General features: G+C 49.0%; 1 protein-coding gene across 3 annotated transcripts in view; it reads left to right on the top strand.

The window, feature by feature from the left end:
- Positions 1–26,151, top strand: part of CYFIP1 (cytoplasmic FMR1 interacting protein 1) — a 94,833-nt gene that overhangs the window by 6,206 nt on the left and 62,476 nt on the right. For 2 of the 3 annotated variants that reach the window (XM_059927757.1, XM_059927755.1), the window contains exons 2-6: positions 21,862–21,984; positions 22,060–22,149; positions 23,385–23,462; positions 23,633–23,734; positions 24,588–24,769. In XM_059927757.1, the coding sequence (XP_059783740.1) occupies positions 21,868–21,984; positions 22,060–22,149; positions 23,385–23,462; positions 23,633–23,734; positions 24,588–24,769 (569 nt within the window). In that variant the 5' untranslated portion in view covers positions 21,862–21,867. The remainder of the gene's footprint in view (positions 1–21,861; positions 21,985–22,059; positions 22,150–23,384; positions 23,463–23,632; positions 23,735–24,587; positions 24,770–26,151) is intronic. The other variant, XM_059927756.1, reaches the window with a different exon arrangement.

The following is a 26,151-nucleotide window of genomic DNA, read 5'->3' as shown; positions in this document are numbered from 1 at the left end:
CTTTCCATTTATTTGTGTCTTTAATTTCTTTCAGCAGTGTTTTGTGATTTTAAAAAGTATTTATTTTGGCTGCGCCGGGTCTTATTTGCGGCATGCAGATCTTCGTTGCGGCATGCATGCGGGATCTAGTTCCCTGACCAGGGATCGAACCCAGGCCCCCTGCATTGGGAGCACAGAGTCTTAACCACTGGACCACTAGGGAAGTCTATGTTTTGTAATTTTTAGTGTATGAATCATTCACCTCCTTGGTTAAATATATTCTTTTTTTTTTGGTTGTGTTGGGTCTTCATTGTGGCGTGTGGGTTTTCTTTCTCTAGTTGCAGCTCACGGGCTCCAAAGACCCTGGGCTCTGTAGTTTGCAGCACGTGGGCTCTTGTCGAGGCCCACGAGCTCAATAGTTGTGGCGCCCAGGCTTAGCTGCCCCGCGGCATGTGGGATCTTAGTTCCCCGACCAGGGGACCCCTGCTTTGGAAGGCGGATTCGTTACCACTGGACCACCAGGGAAGTTCCTAAATTTATTCTTAAGTTTTTTTTCTTTTTGATGCTCTTGTAAATGGAATTGTTTCTTAATATTCTTTTTGAAATGTTCATTGCTAATGTATAGAAATGCAGCTGATTTTTATGTGTTGCTTTTGTATCCTGCAGCTTTGCTTAATTCATTTATTAGCTGTAACAGGTTTTTTCGTAAAATCTTTAGGATTTTCTACATATAGGATCATGTTCTTTGTGGTTTCATGTATTCTGAGGTTGTTTCATTAGGTGAATATGTTAATAGTTGTTACATCTCACTGATGGAGTGATCATTTTGTCATAACGTTTCTAGTAACAATTTTTGTTTTCAAGTCTATTTTGTCTAATATTTATCTAATATTAGTATAGCTACTTCTGGCCACTTTTGGTTTCTCTTTGCATGTTATATCTTTTCCCATCCTTTTCGTTTCACCCCCCCTGTATCTTTGAATTTAAAATTTGTCTCACAGCATGTTTTTTTTTTTTTAAGTATTTATTTATTTATTTATGGCTGTGTTGGGTCTTCATTTCTGTGAGAGGGCTTTCTCTAGTTGTGGCAAGTGGGGGCCACTCTTCATCGCGGTGCGCGGGCCTCTCCTGTTGCGGAGCACAGGCTCCAGAGGCGTAGACTCAGTAATCGTGGCTCATGGGCCCAGCTCACAGCATGTTTTTTTAATCCATTCTATCAATGTCTGCCTTTTGATTGTCTACTCCATTTACACTTAATGCAGATAACTTATATGGTAGGATTTACATTTGCCATTTTGTTATTTGTTCTTTTTATATCTGGAAACCCTTTGGCCATAAGTGAGGGGCTTAGGGACAGAGCTTACACTCTGTAGGAGCCAGTAGAGAACCTAGCACCATGAATGGGGCTTAAACATGGCAGCTCTGGCCTGAATTCAGGCTATCTAATAAGATTTCAGAGCACTCCAGGGATAAGATTTGCATTTATATGAACTTTCTGTGTTAAAGGCCTCTCAGACCATGGTCTCAAGGACATAGGGATGTGTTTTTTACCTTTGTGTTGGTTTGAGCCTGGTGTGCACTTGTGCTGTTCAGCAGAAGCTCGTTGAGCATTCATTTACCTGGCTGTGCCCCCATCCAACTTCATCATGACTGCCTCACCTCCACACAAGGCTGTGGGGACAGAAATCACAGGCCTTGAACTGTGGCTTTCACATCTTTTAGTTGTGAGTAAGACAAATGGACGGTGAAAGCTACTGTGACTTTTGAAACAAGCATATTTGTGATTTGTATTTATATCTCAGATACTTCACTCGCCAAGGTTGTCAGGCCCTGTTCTTCACTTGCTCCTGGGGGAATTTTGTTCCACAAGAGAGAAAAACCAATGCCTAGAGAGCCGTGAGTTTCATCTTGGAACCTGATTTGACAGCCAGAATTTTACGTTCAGAGCTAGCATGGCCATTCCTTGTGCCTGTGTTGTCCTGGCCAGGACTGGGGTGGCAGGGGGAGGGTGGGCGATGATTCATCCTTGAAGATACTCACAGAAGAAGGTACACTTTGCTCTGAAGAACCACACCGCCCCAGGTCAGAAGTGGTGATGAGGATTTGCATTATATTTAAATCCCTATCTAAAGCTTGACCTACTCAAGCTGTTCCATTTTAAAGAATTTTCGTCTTTTTCCACAAATCCTGCTTGGAAGGACCAGTCTCCATAAAACCAATGAGCTTTGAAACCACCTGGACTCTTGATTCATTGGGGTTGTCTGTCCCCAGGGGTCATGGAATAACTAAGTGTGTTAAATCAAGCAGACCTGTGCATGTGCATGATAATTGCACAGATTCTGGAGAGTAAAGTTTTGCTCCTGCCCTGGAGACCACGCTGATAATGGTTTTGTACATGCAAGTTGGGTTTCCTCCTTTGCTTTGATTGAGGTGTGTGTGTGTGTGTATTAGTCAGGGTTCTCCAGAGAAACAGAACCAATAGAGTATGTTTATATATATAGAGAGAGATTTATTTTAAGGAATTGGCTCCCGTGATTGTGGAGGCTGGCAATTCTGAATTCGGAGTAGGCAGGCTGAGACCCAGGAAGAGTTGATGTTGCAGCTTGAGTCCAAAGGCCCTCTGGGGGCAGAATTCAAATCCAAAGAGGACCTCGGTTTTTTCTCTTAAGGTCTTCAACTGTTTGGACGGGGCCCACCCACACTATGGAGGGTTATCGGCTTTACTCAGAGTGTGCCCATTTAAATGTAAATCACACCTAAGAAATACCTGCACAGCAACATCTAGACTAATGTTTGACCAAAAACTGGATTATACCATAGCATAGTCAAGGAGACACATAGAATTAATCATCATAGGGGGTAGTTTTTATTTTTTATTTATTTATTTATTTTTTTTTTTTATGGCTGTGTTGGGTCTTCGTTTCTGTGCGAGGGCTTTCTCTAGTGACAAGCGGGGGCCACTCTTCATCGCGGTGCGCGGGCCTCTCACTATCGCGGCCTCTCTTGTTGCGGAGCACAGGCTCCAGATGCGCAGGCTCAGTAACTGGCTCACGGGCCCAGCTGCTCTGCGGCATGTGGGGTCTTCCCAGACCAGGGCTCGAACCCGTGTCCCCTGCATTGGCAGTCAGGCTCTCAACCGCTGCGCCACCAGGGAAGCCCTTTATTTTGTATTTTAATTTGCATTTTAGATAGTTGCCTCCTCCAACAAAGATTGGCTTTAAGGTAAGGTAAGCCCCATGCAAAGGGTGGAAAGGGATTGGGGGGGGGGGGTGGAATCCCTGCACTCTGGAACTGCCAACTGAGCCAGGGAAGAATCAACACTGCCTACCCTCCCTCCACCAGGAAGAGGGAACACATCCTTCCGCATGTCACTGCCAGACCCTGCACACAAGCTCCGAGAGGCTGTGACCCTCTCAGTGGCCGCAGATGGCCCCAGGTACACCAGAGGTGGATAGAGCAGTTCGTTCACTCCGGGAAGCCTCTGCCAGGACGGCCGAGGTCTGGGGCAGCTGCCACGGAAGATGTGACTTCCTGCCCTGCACTTCTGTGTGACCCTGAGCCGGGTTCTCTGTGTATCACCTGGACTCCAGTGGCACGTTTTGGGCTAACCCCACAGGTTGTGTGGAATCGGTTGTGACTCTGGAAGGGCTCTTGAGAAGCTCCTGGAACTCTCCGTTGTCTTGATTCTGCCTTGAGGTCAAGGCAGGAGGGAAAATGTGCTGTATTATAGGGCCTCTGGGGTGTGACTCAGCCTAGGGGTCCTCCCAGACTGGGGCAGAGGCAGCCTGGGTGCTGCGGCGCTGTGGGCCTCGGCTCGTCGTGCGAAGACACAGCCGTGCGTGCCCTTCCTGCGGACTCCGAGCGTGACAGGCTCGAGTTCCTTCCGAGTTCTCCCTTTTCCCGAAGGTCGGGTGCATTTCGGCAGAGGTTTCCCCCGTTGTGTTTTGCACGGGCGTGTTTAGGGAACTCTGCGCCTCAGGAGCTTGTGATTGGCTTTACAGCGACTGGGGCGTGCACGCCGCTGGACAGCCCCCCTGGCTCCCCCCGAGGGCCCAGCTTCCGCCCGCTGGGGACACGCGCGTCGCCATCCGTCCCAGGTCCCCTAGCCGCGGTCGGGCCAGGCCGCCTTCACACTCCTGCACGGCTCTCCGGGACTTACAGCCGACCGGTTCCCTGCTTTTTCCCGGCCTTCTGCCCCTTCTGCCCCTTCAGCCGGCAGCTCCCAGGAAGGGGCGGGGGAGGGCAGCGCCCACGGACGCACCACGGCCCGGCGGCAGCCCCAGCTGATGCTCCCGAGCGCCTCAGGTTGCTTGAAGAAGTTTAAGTAAATTATGTTCACTCATCAGTATGTCTCCTTTCGTCTTTTATCTGCTTCTTTATTAGCTTCCCCCGCCCTCCCGCGCGCACACACACACACACACACAAGGGCAGAGGTGATTTTGGGAATCGCAGCATTTCAGGGCCCAGCCATTGCCGACTGCTCACTCCATCCCTAAAAGGTCTCCGTGCGTGTGCCCCGGTGGGTGTGTCTGTCCACACGCGCTGGATAAGGCATGAGGTGCGCACAGTCCGTAATAGCTAGAGAGCTTGCAAAGACGTGGGAGGCAGGTTTGTCTGTATGTTTGCTAGGGCTCCTGCATCAAGGTACCACAGACTGAGGGGCTTAAACAATGGATATTTATTTCCTTGCGGTTCTGGAGGCTGGACGTCCAAGACCAAGGTGTCAGCAGCGTTGGTTCTCTCTGAGGCCTCTGTCCCTGGCATGTAGATGGCCACCTTCCCACTGTGTCTTCACATGGTCTTCCTTCTGTGCCTGTGTGTGTCCTGATCTCCCCTTCTTGTAAAGGGCACCAGTCACATTGGATTAGGACCCACCCTATAAGCTCATTTTACTAATTACCTCTGTACATCTCCAAATATAGTCATTCTGAGGTACTAAGAGTTCGGACCCGGAAGGGGGACACAATTCAGCCCCTAGCAGTTCATTTAGTTGCAGTGATGAGGTGCCTGTGAGCCACTGGTTCTTGCTGCTCCTTGAGGACCTGGCAAGGAGGCGGGAGAAGATGTGTAGCTATCAGGGAGGCTTAGTTCCTCGTCCTCGCGAGGCAGAAATACAGACACTCCAGCGTTTTCTTCTATCGCTTCAAAGGATTATATGGTCCACGCTGTGTCGGAGACTACTGCCCTAAAACATTTTCTCAAAATGTGGGCCAGAGACTCCAACCTCAGAATCAAGAGGTGCGTGTGGGCCGGGCATTAAACATGCAGGTGCCCCCGGCACTCAGCTCCACCAGGTCGGGACAAGGTGTGAGAGTGAACATTTGCGCCAAGTATCTCTGGTGATTGTTTTAGTTACAGCCAGCTCATACCCCAGCTCCCGGGGGTGCTGGACAGGAGGAGCCCACTTTCAGGATTTTATGGTACTCTAAATAAAGTACAGGCAGACATCATTTAATTGCTCTTTGCTTTAGTGCATTTCCCAGATAGTGCGTTTTTTACAAACTGAAAGTTTGTGGTGACCCTACATCAAGCAAGTCTGTTGGTGCCATTTTTCCTTCAGCATTTGCTAACTTCATGTCTTTGTGTCACATTTTGGTAATTCTTGCAATATTTTAAACTTTTAAATTATTTTTATATTTGTTATGGTGATCTATGGTCAGTGATCTTTGATGTTACTATGACTTGCTGCAGGCTCAGATGATGGTTAGCATTTTTTAGCAATAACATTTTTTAGTTAAGGTATGTACATTGTTTTTGTCTTTTGAAGAGAGAACCATTATTTAGTCTCTCGATGCCAAGTAATTCTGAGCCGCTTTTACATTACCACAATGGCATGCTTTTCAAAACACATTTCTAGCACCCTTATTATTTTCCCTCCAGTATTGTCATCAAATACTCCTGGTTGACATTCCTATGGGACTCTTGGCCTGTCGTCTCTGCTATCACAGGGGAACCCCACACATTATTTCCAACTCAAGAGCAATACTAAAATACAGTGAATTTCCAGTCTTGATAAATACCACTGTCAAAAATACAGTCTTGAATTTCTTGTGCACAATGTTAAATAAAAATATTCTACTATTTACTTAAAAGCATGGCAGAGTTTGAATGGTGGCAAAAGGGATATGGGACATTTGGGGCAGCAGCAGCATGAATCAATCACATAGTAGAGAATGATAATAAAAACACTAGCTAGTAGTTATTAAGCACTTTTGTGTATTAGCCACTATTATTTAGACCAAGTCTGTACATTGTTTTTTAAGAAATAATGCTATTGCACACTTAATAGACTACAGTATAGTGTAAACATAACTTTATATGGTCTGGGAAACCAAAAACCTTTATTTGCTTTATTGTGATGGTCTGTAACTGAACCCGCAGTATCGCTGAGGTATGCGTGTACTCACCCTATCAGCTTTGTAGTAGCCTGAAAATGTTTGTTTGCAAAAACTCTTACCTCTTGACGACTTTTTAATTACCACAGGGAAAAAAAAAAAGATGTAGACAATTAGAACTATTCAGGGGGCTTCCCTGGTGGTGCAGTGGTTAAGAATCCGCCTGCCAATGCAGGGGACACGGGTTCGAGCCCTGGTCTGGGAAGATCCCACATGCCACGGAGCAACTAAGCCCGTGCGCCACAACTACTGAGCCTGTGCTCTAGAGCCCGTGAGCCACAACTACTGAGCCCATGTGCCACAACTACGGAAGCCCGCGTGCCTAGAGCCCATGCTCCACAACGAGAGAAGCCACCACAATGAGAAGCCCACGCACTGCAACGAAGAGTAGCCCCCGCTCTCCGCAACTAGGCACAGCAACGAACACCCATCACAGCCAAAAATAAATAAATAAAATAAATAAATTTATTTAAAAAAAAAGAACTATTCAGGAAGGAACTTTAAATAGGTGGCCTTAGGGCCCGGTGGCTGCAGGCAGAGCTACTAGCTGCTGCCTCACCCCCAATCACTGACAAGGCAGTGATTACACATTCTAGCTCAGCCTGAAACCTGAAATCTCATATATATGTATATTAAACTGTTCGTTGTGGGCAATTCCTTAATGTACAGAGGCACGGAAAATATTGAATAGTATATGAACCCTCAACAGTGGTCTGGGCTCACCTGTAACCCCTGCCCACACTGCTGTTGTGAAGCAAGTCCCAGGAGCACTGTCTCATCTGAGTCATAAACACTTCATTCAGTACATGTCTCCAAGAGAGAGGAGTTCTACTTAAAAACATAAATGCTCTTGGAGTTTTGCTGCTTTTTTCTGGGCCAGAGGTGGAAATGGTTTTGCATTTTTTAAGACCTCTCGCTATTTTGTATAAGCTGGTTTCTTCAGATCCTAAAAATCGGGGAAGTGTAAAATTATTAAGTAAATGAAGCTAAACATTTGGAGTGTATATATATTTTAAACAAAGCCCACCATTCTGCAGTGGTCTGAAGCATTTGATTATAGCACAAAAATGATCGCTGCCGAGGGCTGACTTGCCTGAGGACGTGTGGTCCCTGGCCCAGATCTCCGACAGGTCTGTCAGAAGCGTTCTTTAGGAGTGCAGCACTCTGGGCAGACAACAGGGATTCCCAAGGCAGTTGCTCTGATCGGAAAGATGCGTTTCACTCTCAGGTGGACGCAGGTGTGTAACCTGCTCTGTGTCACAGCAGAGAGGAGCCACGGAAACACCTGCAGTCACGGACACAGATCTGTTTTCAACATTTTTCATTCCCTTTCCCTTATGTTCACAAAAAGTTTTCAGAGAGATATTCCATTTTTCACTCTTTTTAAATAATTTCAACCTTACAAAAATTGCAAAAATAAAAACAATACAAAGAACACATGACAAAACTCTTTTACATCAGTTTGAGGCCCTTTATCCCCCAGTGCCTGTGTGTATTTCCTAAGGATAAGGATATTCTCTTACATACCCACAGAACAATTACCAACTCTGGCCCTTTATAGAAAATGTTTGCTAATCCCTGTCCTAGAGAATCCATTGCACATATTAATGTGCAAGAATTTTCCTCACAGTTTACAATAACAAACACCGTGTTATAGGGAGCTTCAGGAGACAGCGCACAGACTGGTTCATTCGCTCAGTGGAATAGTATACATCTGTCAAAACAGCACTTCAGAGCAGCATGTGACAGTGTGTGGATGCTCTTAGTAATAGCAGTGAAAAAAGTAAGTCAGACAATTATGTATATTGATAGCATAATACCCCTTTTATAAAGACTGAATTTTAAAAGTGCCTTTTTGAAAATATGTATAGATGAGGTGCAACTTGTACAAAAGAAGGCAGGGTATTGATGCCCAGGTGGGATTTGCTGTATATCACAGGCAGGACCCTAGCTTTTGTTGTGGATGGTGGTTCACCTGTCTTTATGACATCATTTTAACATAACAAGGTGAGAACGGGCCAGGGTCTAGGAACCATTATGCATCTGAGGTCCAACAAAAAAATTCCTAACATCAATCAGTTACTGAACTTTTTATGGATCTCAATATTACTTTCAAGTTAATTCTTTGAGATTACCTGCTGCCTCAGAACTGTTTCTCAGATGGGCAATTGTTTGACTTCTGACAGAGGGTCAGCAGTTTGCTCAGACGGGGGCTGTGCGTTAGAAACTGCTCCCTTCCCTGGTTGGGGCTGGCACAGTTCTTCCTACTTGGTACATTTATAAGTGAAAGAGGGAATTCCAAAGGCAAAAGGCTGAAAAGTTGATATGGTAAAAATTTTAAACTGAGGTTTCAAAGAAAAAAGTAAGTGACATAAGAAGGCAAGTAGTGTGACCTGGGAAAAATTTTTGTAGCAACTTTCACACAGTTTTAATGTCTTTAATAAAGAGGTAAAGTTGAGTACTTGACATTGATGAGGAAAATACCGAGATTTCAAAGGACAAAATAACAAGAAAACAAACCAAGCTGGCAAGTCACAAAAGAAAAAAAAAAAAGGGTCACTGTATAAAAATATGTTCAACTTTAATAGGAATAAAAGTAACGCAAATTAAAAGAACATTTAGATGCGGTTCCACTTATTAAATTGTAAAATTGCAAGTGATCCCTGGATGCTGTGATGAGGTGCCGTGCTGGTGTCTGTGGGGCCCTGTGGGAGGGCACCTCACCTGAATCCACCTGTCGCTTTTTAAAAATTGAGAAATAATGGACATACATTATATCAGTTTCAGGTATAATGATTTGATATATGGAATATTGTGAAACGATCACCACAGCATGTCTAGTTAACATCCGTCACCTTACATAGTCACAAAAAAATTTTTCTCTTGTGATGAGAACTTTTAAGATCTGTTTTCTTAGCGGCCTTCAAATATGCAATACAGTATTATTAACTGTAGTCACCATGCTGTACATTACATCCCCATGACTTATTTATAACTGGGAGATTGTACCGTTTGACCACCTTCACCCAGTTCTCCCACTCCCTGCGTCTCACACCACCAAGCTATTCTCTGTATCTATGAGTTTTGTTTCCTTCCTTCCTTCCTTCCTTCCTTCCTTCCTCCCTCCCTCCCTCCCTTCCTTCCTCCCTCCCTTCCCTCCCTCCCTTCCTGCCTTCCTTCCTTCCTTCCTCCCTTCCTTCCTTCCTTCCTTCCTCCCTCCCTCCCTTCCCTCCCTCCCTTCCTGCCTTCCTTCCTGCCTTCCTTCCTTCCTTTCTTTTTAAGATTCGACATACAAGTGAGATCATACAGTATTTGTCTTGCTCTGCCTAACTTATTTCACTTAGCATAATACATGTCTTGGCTACTGTAAATAATACTACAGTGAACATAGGGTGCAGATATCTTTTTGAATTAGTGATTTTGTTTCCTTTGGATAAATGGCCAGAAGTGGGATTGATGGATCATCTCCTGCAGCTGTGAAGACATTCATGAGACTTAAGAATCCCCTCCTGGGATGTGCTGCCGAGGAAGTCATCTGGAAACACCATCGTCCCTCGCTATCCGCCGGGGGTTGGTTCCAGGAGCTCCCGTGGATACCAAAATCCACGGATGCTCAAGTCACTTATATAAGATGGAAGTTGTACCATGAATACAGACAGTCCACCGTATCCCCAGGTTTTGCATCTGTGGATACAGAGGACCGATTATGCTGGACGTTTCTGCCCAGATATGGTCATCTTAGGCTTTTCTCTAGAAGGTAAAAATTTGTTAAAGGGCTCACACGAAGGGAAGGCTTAGAAGGACTGCTGGGTCAGAGTTCTTGGTGAGCATTGACGAGGCTGTGTAAGCAAGGACGAGGCCGCCTTCCAGTATGGAGTGGCGCTGGCGATGGAGCCTGGGCAGGCAGCGTCTGGGTCTGTGTGCGGGGGGCCAGGCCTTCCCTGCGGTGAGCTGGGGAGGTGTCCGCCCCTGGCAGGCCTGTGTGCAGGCTCAGTCTCCCTCTTTCTGGGGCAGGAAGCGGCCCCGGTGTCACGGTGGATGGGGAGCCCAGCCTAGTCGGGAGGTTGGTGGCACCCTCTCCATGGTGTGACCACCCCCCAGTGCCAGAGACCGCCGAGCTTGCCTCCATCCTGGAAAGAACACGCTGATCTGCTACTGTCATCTCCCCTCATGTCTTAAACATGCACTGGATTCTGTGTGAAAGATGAAGGCCACCGCAGTCACTAGTAGACCAGAGGGATCCCAGACCGTGGGGGAAAACAACGCCCCCCCCGCCCCCCAGGAGAACCCACCCCATCCCAACCTCCATCCCACAGCAGTGCGTCCGGCTCCGTGGGGCTCACCTGTGTGCTTGGTGCGTGGCCGCGGCAGCTGTGGAGCATTTCCGTCCCCCAGGGACCCGCCGGGGGTGGCGGGAGTGGCAGGGCGCAGCGCAGAGGTGTCAGGCTGGGCCCGTGTGGGCGCTGCACACTGCGAGGGACTGAGACTTTACTCTGGAATCCTAGATCCATTTCCGTCTTTTGTTGATTGATTTATATTTGCATCAGGTTCATTTTTCATACAAATCTCAGGAGGCATCCCAGTTCGTAAAATAAACACAGGGCTACTCTGCCTTGCCATCGTGGGGCACCCCAGAGTTCCAGGGAACATGGTTTGAGAACCACAGCTGTAAGCATATAAGCAGGAGAACGACAGGATCAGAGTCCTAGTTTAAAAGGAATGAAAAAGGAGCATGGCAGGCTTGAGGGCGGCATAGGAGCTCTGGGTTGGGAAGAGGCCGGGCAGGCCACCCGGGGAGGAGGCATTCAGGAGGCAGAGACACCGCTGTGTCTTGGGAAGACCCTGTCCCAGGTCTGCAGACTGAGGCTGAGGGGGCAGGAGAGCAGTGTCAGGAGGGAGGGGCTGACAAGACTCAAGACTCCTCTGCGGGCTCTGTCTCAGACTTCACCTATTGTCATGATTTTCAAGCAAACTTGATTTTTGTTTTTCTGTTGATGCAGCAATTGATTTGAGGTAATTGCAGAAGAGACCAGTGCTGCTTTCGAGAGTGGAATTTAAAATTTTTGTGCAGTTGCATTTCTTCAGTAGTAAAGCTGGGCAGAAGATGTTGTTTGTTTTTTAATTTTGAAGTTTTTGCCTAGAGATCATAGCAGCCCCATTCTCTCTCCCCACCCCACTTAATCTGGGGAAAGAGGCTGGAGCTGGAAAAACATGTTGTTTTAAAATGTGGGAGAGAAAGGCACAGTTAAATAAAGTATGCTTCTCTTCTTCAGATGATTTATTTCACATGTGAACAGATTGCACAAAAAATTGGATGTTTGTACTTTTCTGGGAAGTACTGTTATTTGTATATATAGAAGAGGAAGAAAATCAATGTGCGTCTTGTGCATGTTAGCAGAAACATTTCGTAGTTTGTTGTGGTTTGGTTATGCTGTGGGGTTTGACAAGTGAAATACTGTCAAGTTGTAAAGTAAAAAAATATTACAAGTTTGGAGATGCTGGGGAGACCCTCTTTCCAGAAAAAACACCCTCGTGGCTCAGGTCACGTGGGCTTGAAGGGTGGCACTGACACACAGGCAGTGCTCTCACTGTGGTGCCACAGTCAGGACGTCTGGAGGGGCTTCTGAACCAGGAGTTCTGCATTTTCCCTCCTGTGGTTTTGCCATGTTTTGCAACCTTGGTGTCGAGCTGCCTTGGCAGTTCTATTTTAAAGCCTACCGGGCCTGTGCAGAATGCCTGCTTGCTGGCTCTTGGCTGGGATGCACCCTCACTTAGCTTTGCGTCTGACCCTGGGCCCCGTCTGTGCTGGACGCCATCCCTACCTGCGTATGGCGCTCACACAGCCTCCTGCCCGCCCTGCCCTGTCTGTCTGGCCCAGCATGCCCCCTGGTCTCCAGTTCCTGGCCCATGGGTTGGTGTCCCCCCACTGCAGCCCTTTCTCGGGGCATCGAGTTGCCAGCTCCCGCTGCCTGACCCTCCAGGGCCTCAGGGTCAATTTTTAGTCCCATTTATGAGCTGGGTCCACATCCTACCCCCGCCCCGAGTCTGGTTCCCAGCCCCCTGAAGCCTACTGTTTATTAATAGGCACATACCTAGTGTAACAGTTTTAATTTCATTTCTGTTTTCATGGACAGTAAATTAAGACCTTGCCTTGACGAAAGTTATAGATTCTCTGAAACTATGTGCCAAGTTCTTTTATGGGTGTGTAAGACCAGTTGGATTTAAATGCTTGATTTGTGGAAGATTTAAATTCAGCTGCTTTTGGGAAGAGAAGTAACCAGAAACCGAGTTTGCTTGCTTAACTGCTTATGTTTTGAGCTGTTTCTCGTAGTGTTTTTAACCCAGCCTTCTAAATGGTCGCCTTCTCAAGCTGACGTCCCTTCACCACTGGGCTCCACCTTTTTTGCTATTTATTTATATTCTTGGTCTTTGTTTTTACCTTATCCGCTGATAGATGAATGTTCTCTTCCAAACACATGCAAGTTATTCAACCAGAAAGTGTTTTAGCTGTTTTTTGTTTCCGGAGCAGTACTAGAGGTATAGATGGTCATAGAAAAGAAATACATCTCCACGGTGATAGAAGTTTATCCTCTAATCTGGCGAAACACAAGGCCCCCCTCCGTGGCCCACGTCCTGTGCCAGGCCGGTCCCCACAGGCGGTGTGGACTGAGGTTGTCTGGGCCTGGAGGAGGCCTTGTGTGTGGGCGGCAGAGGTGCATCAAGGGTCTGAACCAGGCCTGGACCCTTCAGGAGTGGATGCCTCCGAACGCTGCACTCTCTGGGGCCTTCACAGGGAGTCTGGACCGTGGGCTCCCGAGGGCGCCCCTCCTCACTACCCCCACCATCTGTCCTTGTGCCTCACCTTTCTGACGTCCATCTCCTAAGGCACCTTTCTCGTCTTGCTCCTTTGTTTCATCTTGTCTCTGCAGCCAGTGTTCCGATGGGGAGCCTGTGTCCTCCCAGTGATACTGGCTTATTGAAAACACACACACACACACACATACTTTTTTTCTCTTTTCCTTTTAATCTCTTGGTGCCACCCATGCTACCAGGTTGAAAATTAGTCTCTCCGCTTTAATTTCTATTAATTCTCTGCAGCCTAGCCTAAGTGTTCTTTTTTTCTTTTTTAAAATTGTTGAATTATGTAAAGACTCGTTGTCTATTATTACCTTTTAACTGAACTGCCAGCAAACGGAGGAGCCTTCCCTTTCGTCCTGCCCAGAAACAGGGAAAACGATCAGATCATGCTCATTCAACAACAAAAGTTCTGTTATCTGCTGTTCTTGGTTTTGAAGTGTGTGGTGACAGCTGTGATTCACACAAACCGTCCTACCTTCTCCCTGGGCTGCTCACCGCAGCCCTTCCCCATCCCCAACGCCGTTCTCTCGACCCCAGCAGCTGGTCTGGGGTTCGGGCTCTCGCTGCCCCTCTCCTGCCCTCAGGCCTGGCCGGCTTCTCTACCGCTGTAATCTGCCTGTGTCCTCGGCCCAGGTGCACGCGGCGCCTGGCGCTGGGGTCCCGTTGGCTCTGCCCCTGCTCTGTGGCTGTGCGGCTCTGTGCCTTGCTCTGATCATCTGTCAGAGTGTGATGACCCCACCCTGAGGGTGACCGTGAGGATGACTTGTTGGGAAGTTGTAGGGTGATCTAGGCTGAGGGGTGGACAGTGCCATGTTGGGGAGAAAGGGGGGCAGCAGCCATGGGGTCTCTAGCCCGGCACTGGGAACCTTGACCTCCTGCCCACCTGAGGTTGCTTGACCCCCATCTGTGGTCCCCTGAGCCCACTTGGGGTTCTCTGATGCCTGCCTGTGGTGGCCGCCTGAGGTTCAAAGGGTGCCTGCCTTGGGCCTTAGCTCTGGTCACACATCGGCTCCAAGTCCAGGAAGGGTGCCCCCAGCTCGCTCTGCTTGTGAGCTACGCCAGAAGCATCGTCTAGGTGCTGGTCCTGGGTGGAGTGGGGTTGGTGCCGCTCCATGCAGGGGTCCGTGTCATGGCAGGAGAGGGGAGGTCCCCTTACGGAGGCAGGATTTCGAAGACCCGGCCCTGCACAGAACTGAGCCTGAGTTTCGGTTGCAAGATGGTGTGTCAGCGGAGTCAGAAGAGGCCCCTGGGCCCCGGGAGCCCCTCACCCAAGGGCAGGGGGCGGGGAGCATAGGAGGAGGAAGCAGCTGGGCCCGGGGTCTCGCTGGCTGTGAGTGTTGCGTGTCACAGCACAGCATCCCTGCATCTCGGCCCTACCGGGGAAACTCGCCCACTCTCCGCCTCTCCAGCTCACAGGCATGGGCTCACCGTCCGAGTGCCAGGGCCCTGCCGTGGGGCCCCAGGACACTGCCAGTTAAAGGAACAAGCAGGGTGGGTGACGTGCTACCAGCTCAGAGCTCTGGCTTCCCGCTCGCCCACCCTACCTGTGGGGAACTGTCCAGAGCATGCGTGTCCCCTGAGCCCTGGGGATCCCTGAGTCAGGGACACTCCAGCAGCAGCAAAGTGAGATCAGCATGTCTTTTTTTTTTTTTTTTTTTGGCTGCACCACGCGGCATGTAGGATCTTAGTTCCCCACCAGGGATCGAACCCGTGCCCCCTGCAGTGGGAGCGCGGAGTCTTAACCACTGGACCGCCAGGGAAGTCCCAGTGTGTCCTTTTTTGAAATCTTTATTTTAAAAACTCTTAAACTTGCAAAATAAATTAGTTGATAGCTTGTTAAAAGGCAGTTCCGCTGACATATTTAAATTCATTTTTATAACTTGACGAGCCGTAGGGATCAGAAACGGGCTTAGGAACTGCTGCTGAAAGAAATCAATCAAGGAAGAAAAAGCCAGGCTTTTATGTTGTTGGGTGGACAACGTCTGTTTGCATTTGTTTCACCCCCAGGGGGAGGAAGGATGGGTGTGGGGGGCGGGGCACGGACCAGAAGTGCTGATGCTGGTACTTTCAGACTGAGGCCCGAGTGGGTCAGCTGGTTTTTGCTCCCAGCAGTCTTTTTCTGCATCGAGCCTGTATTGTTTTATGATCAGAAAAACACCAGCACGGGGATGGTTTTCGTGGCCAGTCAGCGGAAGGGTGTAGGGACCCTGTCTGGGAGATTCTGCTCTACCCGATCTTGGCTGTGTTAGTCTGGGCAGCTCAGGCAGACTCCCTCACAGCGCTGGAGGCTGGAAGTTTGAGATCAAGGTGTCGGCAGGGCTGCTTCCCTCCGAGGCGCCTCTCCTTGGCTTGCAGACGGCCGCCTTCTCGCCGTGTCCTCACGTGGCCTCCCCTCTGTGCCTGTGGTCACATGCCACCCTGCCGTGACCAGGCCCCAAGCCGTGGAGCCGTATGAGCTCCTTTGAGCTGAGCCAGAGGAGACAGAAATGTAATCGAGTTGTTAAACCGTAAACTCCCGCATGGCAGCACGGGCAGGTTTGAGTGCGTTCCAAATGTGTTACATTAGTTACACTCTTGGGCTTTGGCACCAGTGGAAGCCCGCTGCAAAGGCGTGTGGGTCCTACAGGTGTAGTTGAGGCTCTGTCCCAGGGCCGTGCAGTGACCAGACACACAAGGCCCCTGTGTCGTGCTGGGAAGGAACCCCAGTGGGCCTGACGGTGAGGCTGGGAGGGTCTGGCGAGGCTCTGGGTCTGGGTGGCAGCAGGCACAGGGAGCGTGGGCCACCTCTGGCAAGGGGCGGCCGTTAGAGATGGAGAAAAGTAAATGGGTTTAAAGGGAATTCTGAGGTGTCAAAGAAGAAGGCGAGACGGAGACTGGGGACTTGGACTCGGAACTGGCAGTTCCAGGTTTCCTCAACAGGCGAGGCAGAGGCCGGGCAGACGTGCATTTGTGGAAGATGCCCAGGTTGGAGAGTCGCGGGGGTGCCCGTGTGGCCCTGGAATTGGGTGTTTGTAGGGGGTGTTCGTGACCGAAAAACATGGGGAGGAAAATGCAGCAAATAGGAGAGAGCCTCCGTGAGTGACGGCAGGGCCTTGACCCATAGTCCGCATGAAGCTTAAAAGATGCTATGAAAGAATGTTCAGGGGCTTCCCTGGTGGTGCAGCGGTTGAGAGTCTGCCTGCCAATGCAGGGGACACAGGTTAGGGCCCTGGTCTGGGAGGATCCCACATGCCGCGAAGTGACTGGGCCCGTGAGCCACAACTACTGAGCCTGCGCGTCTGGAGCCTGTGCTCCGCAACAAGAGAGGCCGCGACAGTGAGAGGCCCGCGCACCGCGATGAAGAGTGGCCCCCCGCTCGCCGCAACTAGAGAAAGCCCTCGCGCAGAAACGAGGACCCAACACAGCCAAAAATAAATAAATAAATAAATTCAAAAAAAAAAAAAGAGAGAATTAAAAAAAAAAATAATGTTCAACAACTTCAACATTTTTATGGATGTTGGAAGGGAAAAGTACCTTCTATCATCTTGTTTCTGTGAGGGATCAGGGGATTATGGATAATTTCTTTTACCTTTCTATATTTTCTGATTTATCTACAATAAATATTGCTAATTTTTTGCTCCTAATTTTTTAATTGTAGTAAAATATACATAACATATAAAATCTGCCATTTGAAACATTCACATTGTTGTACAACCATCACCACCGTCCATCTCCAGAACTTTCCCCATCTTCCCGAACTGGAACTCTATGCCCATTAGACAGTAACTCCCCAGTCCCCGCCCCCTACAACCCCTTGGTAACCACCATTTTACTTTCCTTCTATGAATTTGGCTCCTCTCATGTGAGTGGAATCGTGCAGCGTTTGTCCATTTGTGACTGGCTTATTTCCCTTAGCATGTCTTCAGGGTTCATTCATGTTGTCGCATGTGTCAGAATTTCCTTCCTTATTAAGACCAGATAATATTCCACTGTATATATAAACCACAACAAAGAAAAATGTCCTTACACATTGATTGGAAATAAGTTGAACATTTGACATTTTTCCTAGGATGTGACCCAAGTGTGTCACGGAGGCTTTCTGCAACCCTCCTGCACCAGTTCCGTACCTGGGTTCTCCTGGACTGTCCTGGGCAGAGGTGGGGGAGGGAGGGGGTCCCGCGGGCACTGGGCAGACAGCCAGGGCGGCCGGTCATGTGGGCTGTGTGGCTGTCCCAGGGTGGTTGGCCCGACCAGTTTTTCTCATTGACCAGCAGGGGTGGGAGGCACAGAGGTGAGGCCAAGCAGCCCCGAGGGGCGGCAAGGTCACTGTGGGGCAGCCTGGCCCCTTGGAGGCCATCAGCTTTGAGGCGCCCTGTGTGGACACCACTGGGGCCCCGCGCTGGCTCTGCAGGGCAGTGACCAGGATGAGGACGTGGCTCTGTGCATCCCCTGTCCCGGGCGTGTCCTTTCTTGAGCGTGTGGAATAGGAAGTTGTGATGATAGAAGGAAGTTGGTAATGGAAGGAAAAAGTTTTCATTATTTTGAAAAATATCTGCTACATTTAAAATTCGTAGTTAGCACCGTGCTGTCGGGAGGGGTGTTCTGTGAACCGCCGTCAGGCCCCGTCGCTCCCTTGGTGTCTGTCCTGCGTGTCTTGCTGATCTCCTGTTGCTGGCTGAGAGCTGTTGTTGTCTCCAGGGTGGAGTTACTTCTCCTTTCGGTGCTGTCAGCGTTTGCCTGGTTTGACGCTCTCTTGTTAGTGCATCCACCCTGAGCGTGGCTCTGTCTCCTTGCTGAATGACCTTCTGTCGTCATGCAGCCCCAGTCTTTATCCCTGGTAACTTCCTGCTCTGAAGTTGGCTTTGTCTGACACTCAAGTAGTCCAGCTTCCTTTTCTTGTACAGTTTCTCTTTCCCCCTTTTACTGTCAGCCTACCTATATCATTATGTTTGAAGTGAGTTTCTTATAGCTGGCATATTGCTGGGTCAGGAGTTTTTAAATCCATTCTGACAATCTGTGTCTTTTAATTGGTGTGTTTCAACTTGTGATAAATCTAATTATTGATATGTTTGTTGAGGTCTACCATTTCATTATTCGATTCCTGTTAGATCCCTCCCTCTCTGTCTCTCTCTCTCTTTGGCTTATAAACAATAGAAATTTATTTCTCACAGTGCTGGAGGCTAGAAGTCTGAGATCAGGGTGTCAGTGTGCCAGCATGGTCAGGTTCTAGTAAGAGCCTGTGATATTGTGATTTATAATAAGAAACATATATTTGGTCTTTGTCTGTTTCTACCACAGAGCTCCTAAATCCAGGGAATTTCCCAAGTGATGAGCGTGACAGAGGTGTCTTGATACAGCAAACTCCCTTCAACCACACCTGAGTTTATGTTAATGTGGCGACTTTTGGAAAGCACCTAAGGATGAGAGCTGGCTGCCAGGGGAACCAACTAGGAATAGAGAGTTGGAACTTTCAGTCCCATTCACTGACCTCTGTCACTAGTGACCAGTGATTTAGTCAGTCATGTCGGTGTAATGAAGCCTCCATAAAAACCCAAAAGGACAGGGGTTCAGAGAGCCTACAGGTTGGTGAACACGTGGAGATGCGGGGAGAGTGGTGTGCCTGGAGAAGACACGGAAGCTCATGCCCCGTCTCGCATACCTTGCCCTATGCATCTCTTTCATCTGGCTGTTCCTGAGTTATGTCCTTTATAATAAACCAGCAATCCAGTAAGTAAAATGTTTCTCTGAGGTCTGTGAGCTGCTCCAGCAAATTAATGGAACCCAAGGAGGGGGTCATTGGGACCTCCCATGCATAGCTGGTTGGTCAGAAGCAGAGGTGATAACCTGGTCTTGTGATTGGCATCACAGGACTGAGCCCTTAACATGCAGGTAGGTAATGTCAGAATTAAGTTGAGTTGTAGGACACCAGCTGGTGCTTGATGATGTGGGGAAACCCACACCTTGGCACTGGTTACAGAATCGGAGGGCCCTTCTCTGGATTGCAGACACCAACTGCTCATTGTGTCCTCACATGGCAGAAAGAAGATCACAACTCTTAGGTTATTTGAATATTTTTTAGTATCCCATTTAAATTTTTTTTAAACAATCTTTTTATGAGTTACCTATATTGCTTTGTATAGTTTTTTTAAGTGGTTGCTTTAGGGATTACAAATACATGCTAACTTTTCAGTCTACCTGGAATCAGTATTTCACTACTTCAAGTGAAATGCAAACATCTTACACCATGTAGGTCCTTTTGCCTTCCCCCTTTATGTTATAGTTCTCTTATATACTACATTTCTATACACTGAATACTCCATCAGACAATATTTTCATTTTTGCTTTCAGCCACCAAACATCTTTTAAAGACCTCTAGAGGAAGCTGTCTACTCTGTTTACTCACTGTTTACCCTTTCTCTTGCTTTTGCTTTTGTTTTTTATGTCCCAAGTTTCCTTCTGGTATCATTTCCTTCTATTTGAAGAACTTGTGTTCGCCTGCTGTCTATGAATCCTTTTGATTTTCCTTCATCTGAGAATGTCCTTATTTCACCTTCATGACACTTCTTTTTCAACCTAAAAAGTGTCTTCTACTTCTTTAGGTCCCCCTGGTTTCTGGGGAGAGGTCCACGTTCAAATTGTGAACGTGGTCTCTAGGTCGTGAGCCACTTTTCTCAGGCTCTTTTTAAGATATTTTTTTCATTGTCTTCATTTTTCAGCAGTGTGACTGTGATGTGTCCGGGTAGGGATTTCTTTAGGTTTATCTTGTTTGGGGTCTGTTGAGCTTCTTGAATCTGCAGATCAAAGTTTTGCCGCGTTTGCAAAGTTTTCAGTCATGTTTTCAGCTGTTTTTCCAGCCATGCCCACTTTGCTCCCCTTCTTGCACTCTGATAAGACAGTGTTAGACTTTTTCTCTTGTCCCAAAGGTCCTCAAAGCTCTTCATTTTTTTCAATCTTTTTTTCTCTCTGTCATTCAGATTAGATCATTTCTATTGCTCTGTCTTCAAGTTCACTGAATCTTTCCTCTGCTTTTAAGCTCATATGGGGAGTTTTTAAAATTTCAGTATTCTATTTTTTAGTTCTGAATTTCCATTTGGTTCTTTATATCTTTATTTATTTGCTGTCTTCAGTTTTTTTGTTCAGTTCAGGAGTGCTATGTTTGTTTACAGCATTTTTATAGTAGGTGCTTTAAGTCTGGTAGATAGTTGTAGCATCTGTTACTTTGGTATTGGTATCTGTTGCTCATCTTTTCCCATAGGGGTTAAGACACTACTGGTTCTTTGCTGAGTAGTTTGGATTGCAGCTGGACATTTTGGATATTATAGTATGAGACTCTGGGTCTTGTTTGAATCCTAGGAAAATGTCAGTGTTTTCATTTTAGCAGGCACACAACCTCGTTTGATTTAGGTGCAGTTCTGACCTGCCCTCTCTGGGTTACGGTTCCGTGTCAGTTCTGTCTTTGGAGCCTCAGCCATGCCACTGGATCTGGCCTGTGTGTGCCTCCTGTGGCTGTCTGGGACCTGGCCGTGGTCTCAGGGCTTGGGGTGTGAGGATCAGATCCACGCATGTGCAGCTTGGGGGTGGGCCTGACATTCATGAGCAGCTTTGGGGGCTTGCTCTTCCAAGCTTCTTCCTCTCTACACTGGCCCTGGGGCTTTCCAGGGGCCTGGGGTTCCCTTGTTGGTCCTCTAACCAGTACGCCGGGGCTTTGGAAACCTGCCCTGCCGTGCACTTCCACGCCCATGCCTTGCCTGGGGCCCAGGTGCTAGGTGGAGCAACTGGGTGCTTCTTCCTTCAGTGTTCTCGTCCGGCCCGCTTGCTGCTCTCTCCATCTCAGAATGAACGTAGCTTCCCCTGTAGCTGCCCCACGCAGCCTGTCTGAGGTCAGAGCTACCCCAGGACCCTGCCGGGGGCGGAGCTGCTTGGTGTGCCCGTCTGGAGTCAGAGCTCGTCCCTGAGTCCTGGCCAGGGTCACAGCAGCACGCAGCGGAGGCAGGCTGGAGCGAGCTGACTCCTCTCTCCCGGAGCTGGCGAAGCCGTGGCGGGCGAAGTCCGTCTCTGTTGCTGTGCTTCTGTCTGGCAGCCGCAGAATCCAGGCTCTCAGGCCTCTGCCAATAGTCCCTCCCTATTTCCTTCCCTTGGCCGCCAGCCCTCACCTCAGTGGGCGCTGCAGGCCGCCCTGTATTCCTGGAGGCAGGGCTCTGGCCTCGTCCATCTCTGTCCCTAGTGTGTGGCCCTGCTTGGAGGACGCGCCTGGGAAGCGCCACTGGTGGGGAAGCACCGTCGCCCCTGGAGGCAGATGTGGTACTGGAGTAGCTGTTCCCACCTCCAGCTCAGGGAGGGGTTGCCGGGCCCTCACCGAGAGCCCTCCAGGATGGTGGCCCTGAGGTGGTAAGGTGGCAGGGGGTGACGGCACGTGTGTTGGCCCATGCGCCCTACTCCGTGACCAGCAGAGGCCGTGTTGTGACTCCCCTGCTGGTGAGCCTGGAGAGAGATGCCAGACCCCAGGGATGGGCCGAGACCCCTCCGCCACCCCCAGCTCCCTGAGGAGAGGGCACAGGGGAGCAGGGCGCTAAGCACCCCACCCTGGAAGGATTGTCAGGGTGCCCCTGCCCTTCCTCATGGCCTGGGGGGGCTTTGTGTTTTGTCCTAGGGCAGGATGGCAGCCCAGGTGACGCTGGAGGATGCGCTGTCCAACGTGGACCTGTTGGAAGAGCTGCCTCTGCCCGACCAGCAGCCCTGCATCGAGCCCCCGCCATCCTCACTGCTCTACCAGGTGGGTGCTGGGTGGCCACGGGATGCGTGGCCTGTGGTGCTGACCTCCGCTTGATGGTTTTCTTCTTCCTTGCAGCCAAATTTCAACACTAATTTTGAAGACAGAAATGCATTTGTCACTGGCATTGCAAGATACATTGAACAAGCGACCGTCCATTCTAGCATGGTAACTCTGCGCAGTTTCCTCTGGGGGGATGGCATGTCTGAATAGCAAATGTCACTTTTTTTGGTATTATCCTGATAGCATACATAGTGAGGAAGAAGAGAAGAAAGTGAATGAAGTGTTTTATGTTTTTTTAAAGTACCTTTTTTTTTTTTTTTTTTTAAATTATAAGAACAACATATGCTCTTTCTGAAAACCTGGCTTCTGTGGCCTAGAGAAAACCTTTGTCAGCATTTTGAGGGAACCCATTCTCCCTCTTTTATACTTGTACTCAAGCATACCAGGTACACACCCATATGGGAATTAGATTGCGTAAATGAATTGCATTGTTATTATAATTATGTATTTTAATGATTTCATGAACATTTTAACATGTCATTAAAACGTACCAGATGAAGTAATTTTTAATGGCTGTCTAGTCCATTTTTTAAGTGTTCAAAATTTAACTGTTTTTGCATGTTTACTTAGTTTGCCTTGATTTCTTCTAGTAAAAAATGCTGTGATGAACATCTTCCTAAATACATCATTATTCTCACTGGCTAGATTTGTAGAAGTGAAGTTACTAGGTCAAAGGTTGTGAGCATTTTAAAGCATCTTAAAGACATTACCAAACTGTAGTCAACATTTTCAAGGACATCTATGCAGTTTTTGCCATTTTTACCAAAGGAAATAACGTGAAAGAAGGAGTAGACACGAAAGCAGTTTTGAAATGATGGCAGTCCTCTTCCCATGGATACTCTCCCTGGATTTTAAGTGCTTTCCCTCCCCGCCCTGGGGACAGCAGAGTGTGTTAGTCTTCCTTCGGGGCCAGGAGGCTCTGTGTGGCTTGGTGGAGGGGCTGTGAGGACCCCGTGTGCATTCAGCTGCACTGCGCGCTTCCCATGTCCCCAGCTTCAGGTCTGCACCGCCAGCAGGTGGCTCGGGGCTGAGTGGAGCTGAGGTGTGGCGGCTACAGCAGGTGCCCTGGGCTGTGCTGCCCCTGGGCAGAGGTGCCTGCATGTCACTGATACCCGTCTTCAGCCTGCAGAAGCCATGGGGGTGTTTGGGGTGGTCTGCAGTGTCACCAGTATCTTAGCAGCTGTTTCTTGGCACACAGGTCCCGGTGCTTTTCTGTCCCTCAAAGGGAGGGTCCTCCTGGCCTCTCCACCATGGTTTATGGCTCTAGCTGTTGGCGATTTGGCATCTCCTTTTTTATGATTATTCTGCCTGCCTTTGATTTGTCCCGTGTACCCTTGCAGAACGAGATGCTGGAGGAAGGCCAAGAGTACGCCGTCATGCTGTACACCTGGAGGAGCTGCTCTCGGGCCATCCCACAGGTGCCCCATCCCAGCCGGACCCCACCCCCCCCCACTGGCCACGCCTTCATCGCCTCCAGTCATCCCCGCCCAGTCAGACCCCACCCCACCTCTGGCCTGCTCCATCCCAGCGCACTCCCCACATCCTCTCTGGGTTGAAGCCTCTCTATGTCATGTTTGTTTTCTCCCAGGTGAAATGTAATGAACAGCCTAACAGAGTGGAAATTTATGAGAAAACCGTGGAGGTCCTTGAGCCTGAGGTCACAAAACTGATGAATTTTATGTACTTCCAGGTAAAACAGTGAAATAATCCTAGGGGTTTAGAGCAGAGGAGTGAGATGGTGGCACCATCTACTAATTAAACAAAGTGCATGTAAATTCAAGCGATCACAATAGCTCTGAGACCAAAGGGAACTAAACCTTAGACAGTCCAAAGCGTTACTGGCCCTTTCAGAATAAATGCTGTTTCTGGGTTTCACTTCTCTTCTCCCCTCGAGAGTGAATTTGTAGTTCCTGCACGAAGACTGCTTTCTGTCAGTACGCTTACACGCTTACACTTTCGATTCATCTAGTTTTCGGGTGTTTTCCCCCCACTGTCCACTCTGGTGGGCTTTGCCCTGGCCTTGGCTCCTTCTGGCCCTTGGGTTAAGCAGAGTGGCCACAGGGAGGGGACTTGCTGGCTTTTTTAAAGACATAGTTTAGAAATGTGTGAAAGTTTTTATCATAGAATCCTTTAGCAAAGGGAGAAGATAGAACTTCTTAGGTGATGAATTTTTGTTTAATCTTAAAAGTTGTCAGGTGGAAATCCTCCCACCCCCTTTTTCAATTCTAAAAGCTAAAGCAGTCTGCTTTACAGACATTCTGTTGGAGCATTTTGCTCAGTAACTTTGCTGGAATAATCAACAAAATTCTTTTACTTTGGGGACATAGTTGGTAAAGTGCAAAGTTGATGATGGTTGTTACAGAGCAAAGGCACGTGGAAATCACTTTCTAGCAACACGTCTCTTTACCCGAGCTGTAAACATGCACTCGTTGGTTGGGTGTTTCATCAACGAGTAACGTGACTCTGGACCCTGTGATTGGAGCTGGGCCTGGGGTTGGCCCGTCCCTGAAAGCCGCGTTTCTGCCCCCGCTTCCTCTGCGCAGAGAAACGCCATCGAGCGTTTTTGTGGGGAGGTGAGGCGCCTGTGTCATGCGGAGAGAAGGAAGGACTTCGTGTCCGAAGCCTACCTGATCACCCTGGGCAAGTTCATCAACATGTTTGCCGTGCTGGACGAGCTGAAGAACATGAAGTGCAGCGTGAAGAATGACCACTCGGCCTACAAGAGGTGATGAGCGCGCCTGGGACTCAGGGCCGGGCTCCCGAGCGCCCTCGCGTGCAGGGTGCAGTGCCCACGAGGGCCAGTCTCGGCCGGCCGGAAGTGTTGTCCAGCAGGGCGGACCGCCGGCGCTGCGAGGCGTTCTTGTAGGCTTTGGGGGTGGGGCGGGGCGGGGCGGGGCCTGGGCTCCCAGCACCTGGAGGACAGACGTGCGCGAGAGCAGTCCTGCGCTCCGAGCCCGTATGGGGGCGGCGGGTACGTGGGCGCGGACGCGCTGAGCGTCTCGTCCAGGGGGCCGGAGGCTCCACGCCTGCTGGGGCCGCCGCTGCTGGTCGCTGGCTGGCTGGTGGGCATCCCCGGCAGGCGGGCACCGTCACCGCCGTGGGCACAGCTGGCCCCGGCACCCACAGGGCTCCCCAGCCCAGTCGTCCTCCAGAGCGGTTTTCTTTTCGAATGTGGACAACTTCTGGAGAAGAGAATTGGAAAAGGTGGGCACGGCTCGGCGCTGCGTCTGCGACACTGAGTGTGTTGGTGGCAGGTAGAGCGGAGCCGCTGTCCTCTAACCGACTCTCTAGAAAGTCTGTGCCTGGGACTGTTAAAACAGGTTGGCTGGAATGAGATGCTGACTTCTGTTTCCTTTGCTAGACAAGGAATCTTAGCTATAAAATTAAATTAGAAGGGATTTTATTTTGTGTCTGAATAGGCTGTGGTTTCATTTGTAGGGGAAGAAAAAGAATTTTTCCTCTGCCCTTCTAGGTTCTTGCCTGAGTACCGCCTTTAAGAAAACAGAGATTAATAGGAGAAAAACAAATATAATTTCATTTCATGAGTATGGGGGTCCCAAGATATGAGACCCAAAGAAGTGACCAAAGGAGGCAGTGTTTATACCTTTTGTTTTTGTTTTTGTTTTTGTTTGGCCACACCTGGCAGCGTGTGGGATCTTAGTTCCCCGACCAGGGATGGAACCCGAGCCCCCTGTAGTGGGAGTGCCACTGGACTGCCAGGGAAGTCCCAGCGTTTATACCTTTGACACAAAGAAAAAACAAATTTGTGAAGAATTGACAAGACAAAGAAGTTTGAGTTGGGGTGGCCAGTGAGTGAGGAGGTCGGAAGGTCAGCTCACACGGCTGTCTAAGCCTTGAACGCCCCGTCTCTGGTGATGACGATGTCTCCCGACCTCCTGGTGCAGGGAGGGGACCTTTCATGTGAGAGGTTTGTTTCCTGCTTTCAGGGACACAGAGGAGGTCAGAATGCCCTGCTGTGGCTGTTTCTTAAGTAACTTTAATTCTGAATAATTCAGTATGCCACAGTGGCATATTTGGGGGCGGCCTACCCTGACCCCCAACACGTACCTAAAATCGTGCAACTATTGCTGTGTCTTTAAAATGAAA

Source organism: Balaenoptera ricei, chromosome 7, assembly GCF_028023285.1.
Source record: "Balaenoptera ricei isolate mBalRic1 chromosome 7, mBalRic1.hap2, whole genome shotgun sequence".
In the NCBI taxonomy this organism is placed as follows: Eukaryota; Metazoa; Chordata; class Mammalia; order Artiodactyla; family Balaenopteridae; genus Balaenoptera; species Balaenoptera ricei.
This window is presented reverse-complemented; position numbering and strand designations above follow the sequence as displayed.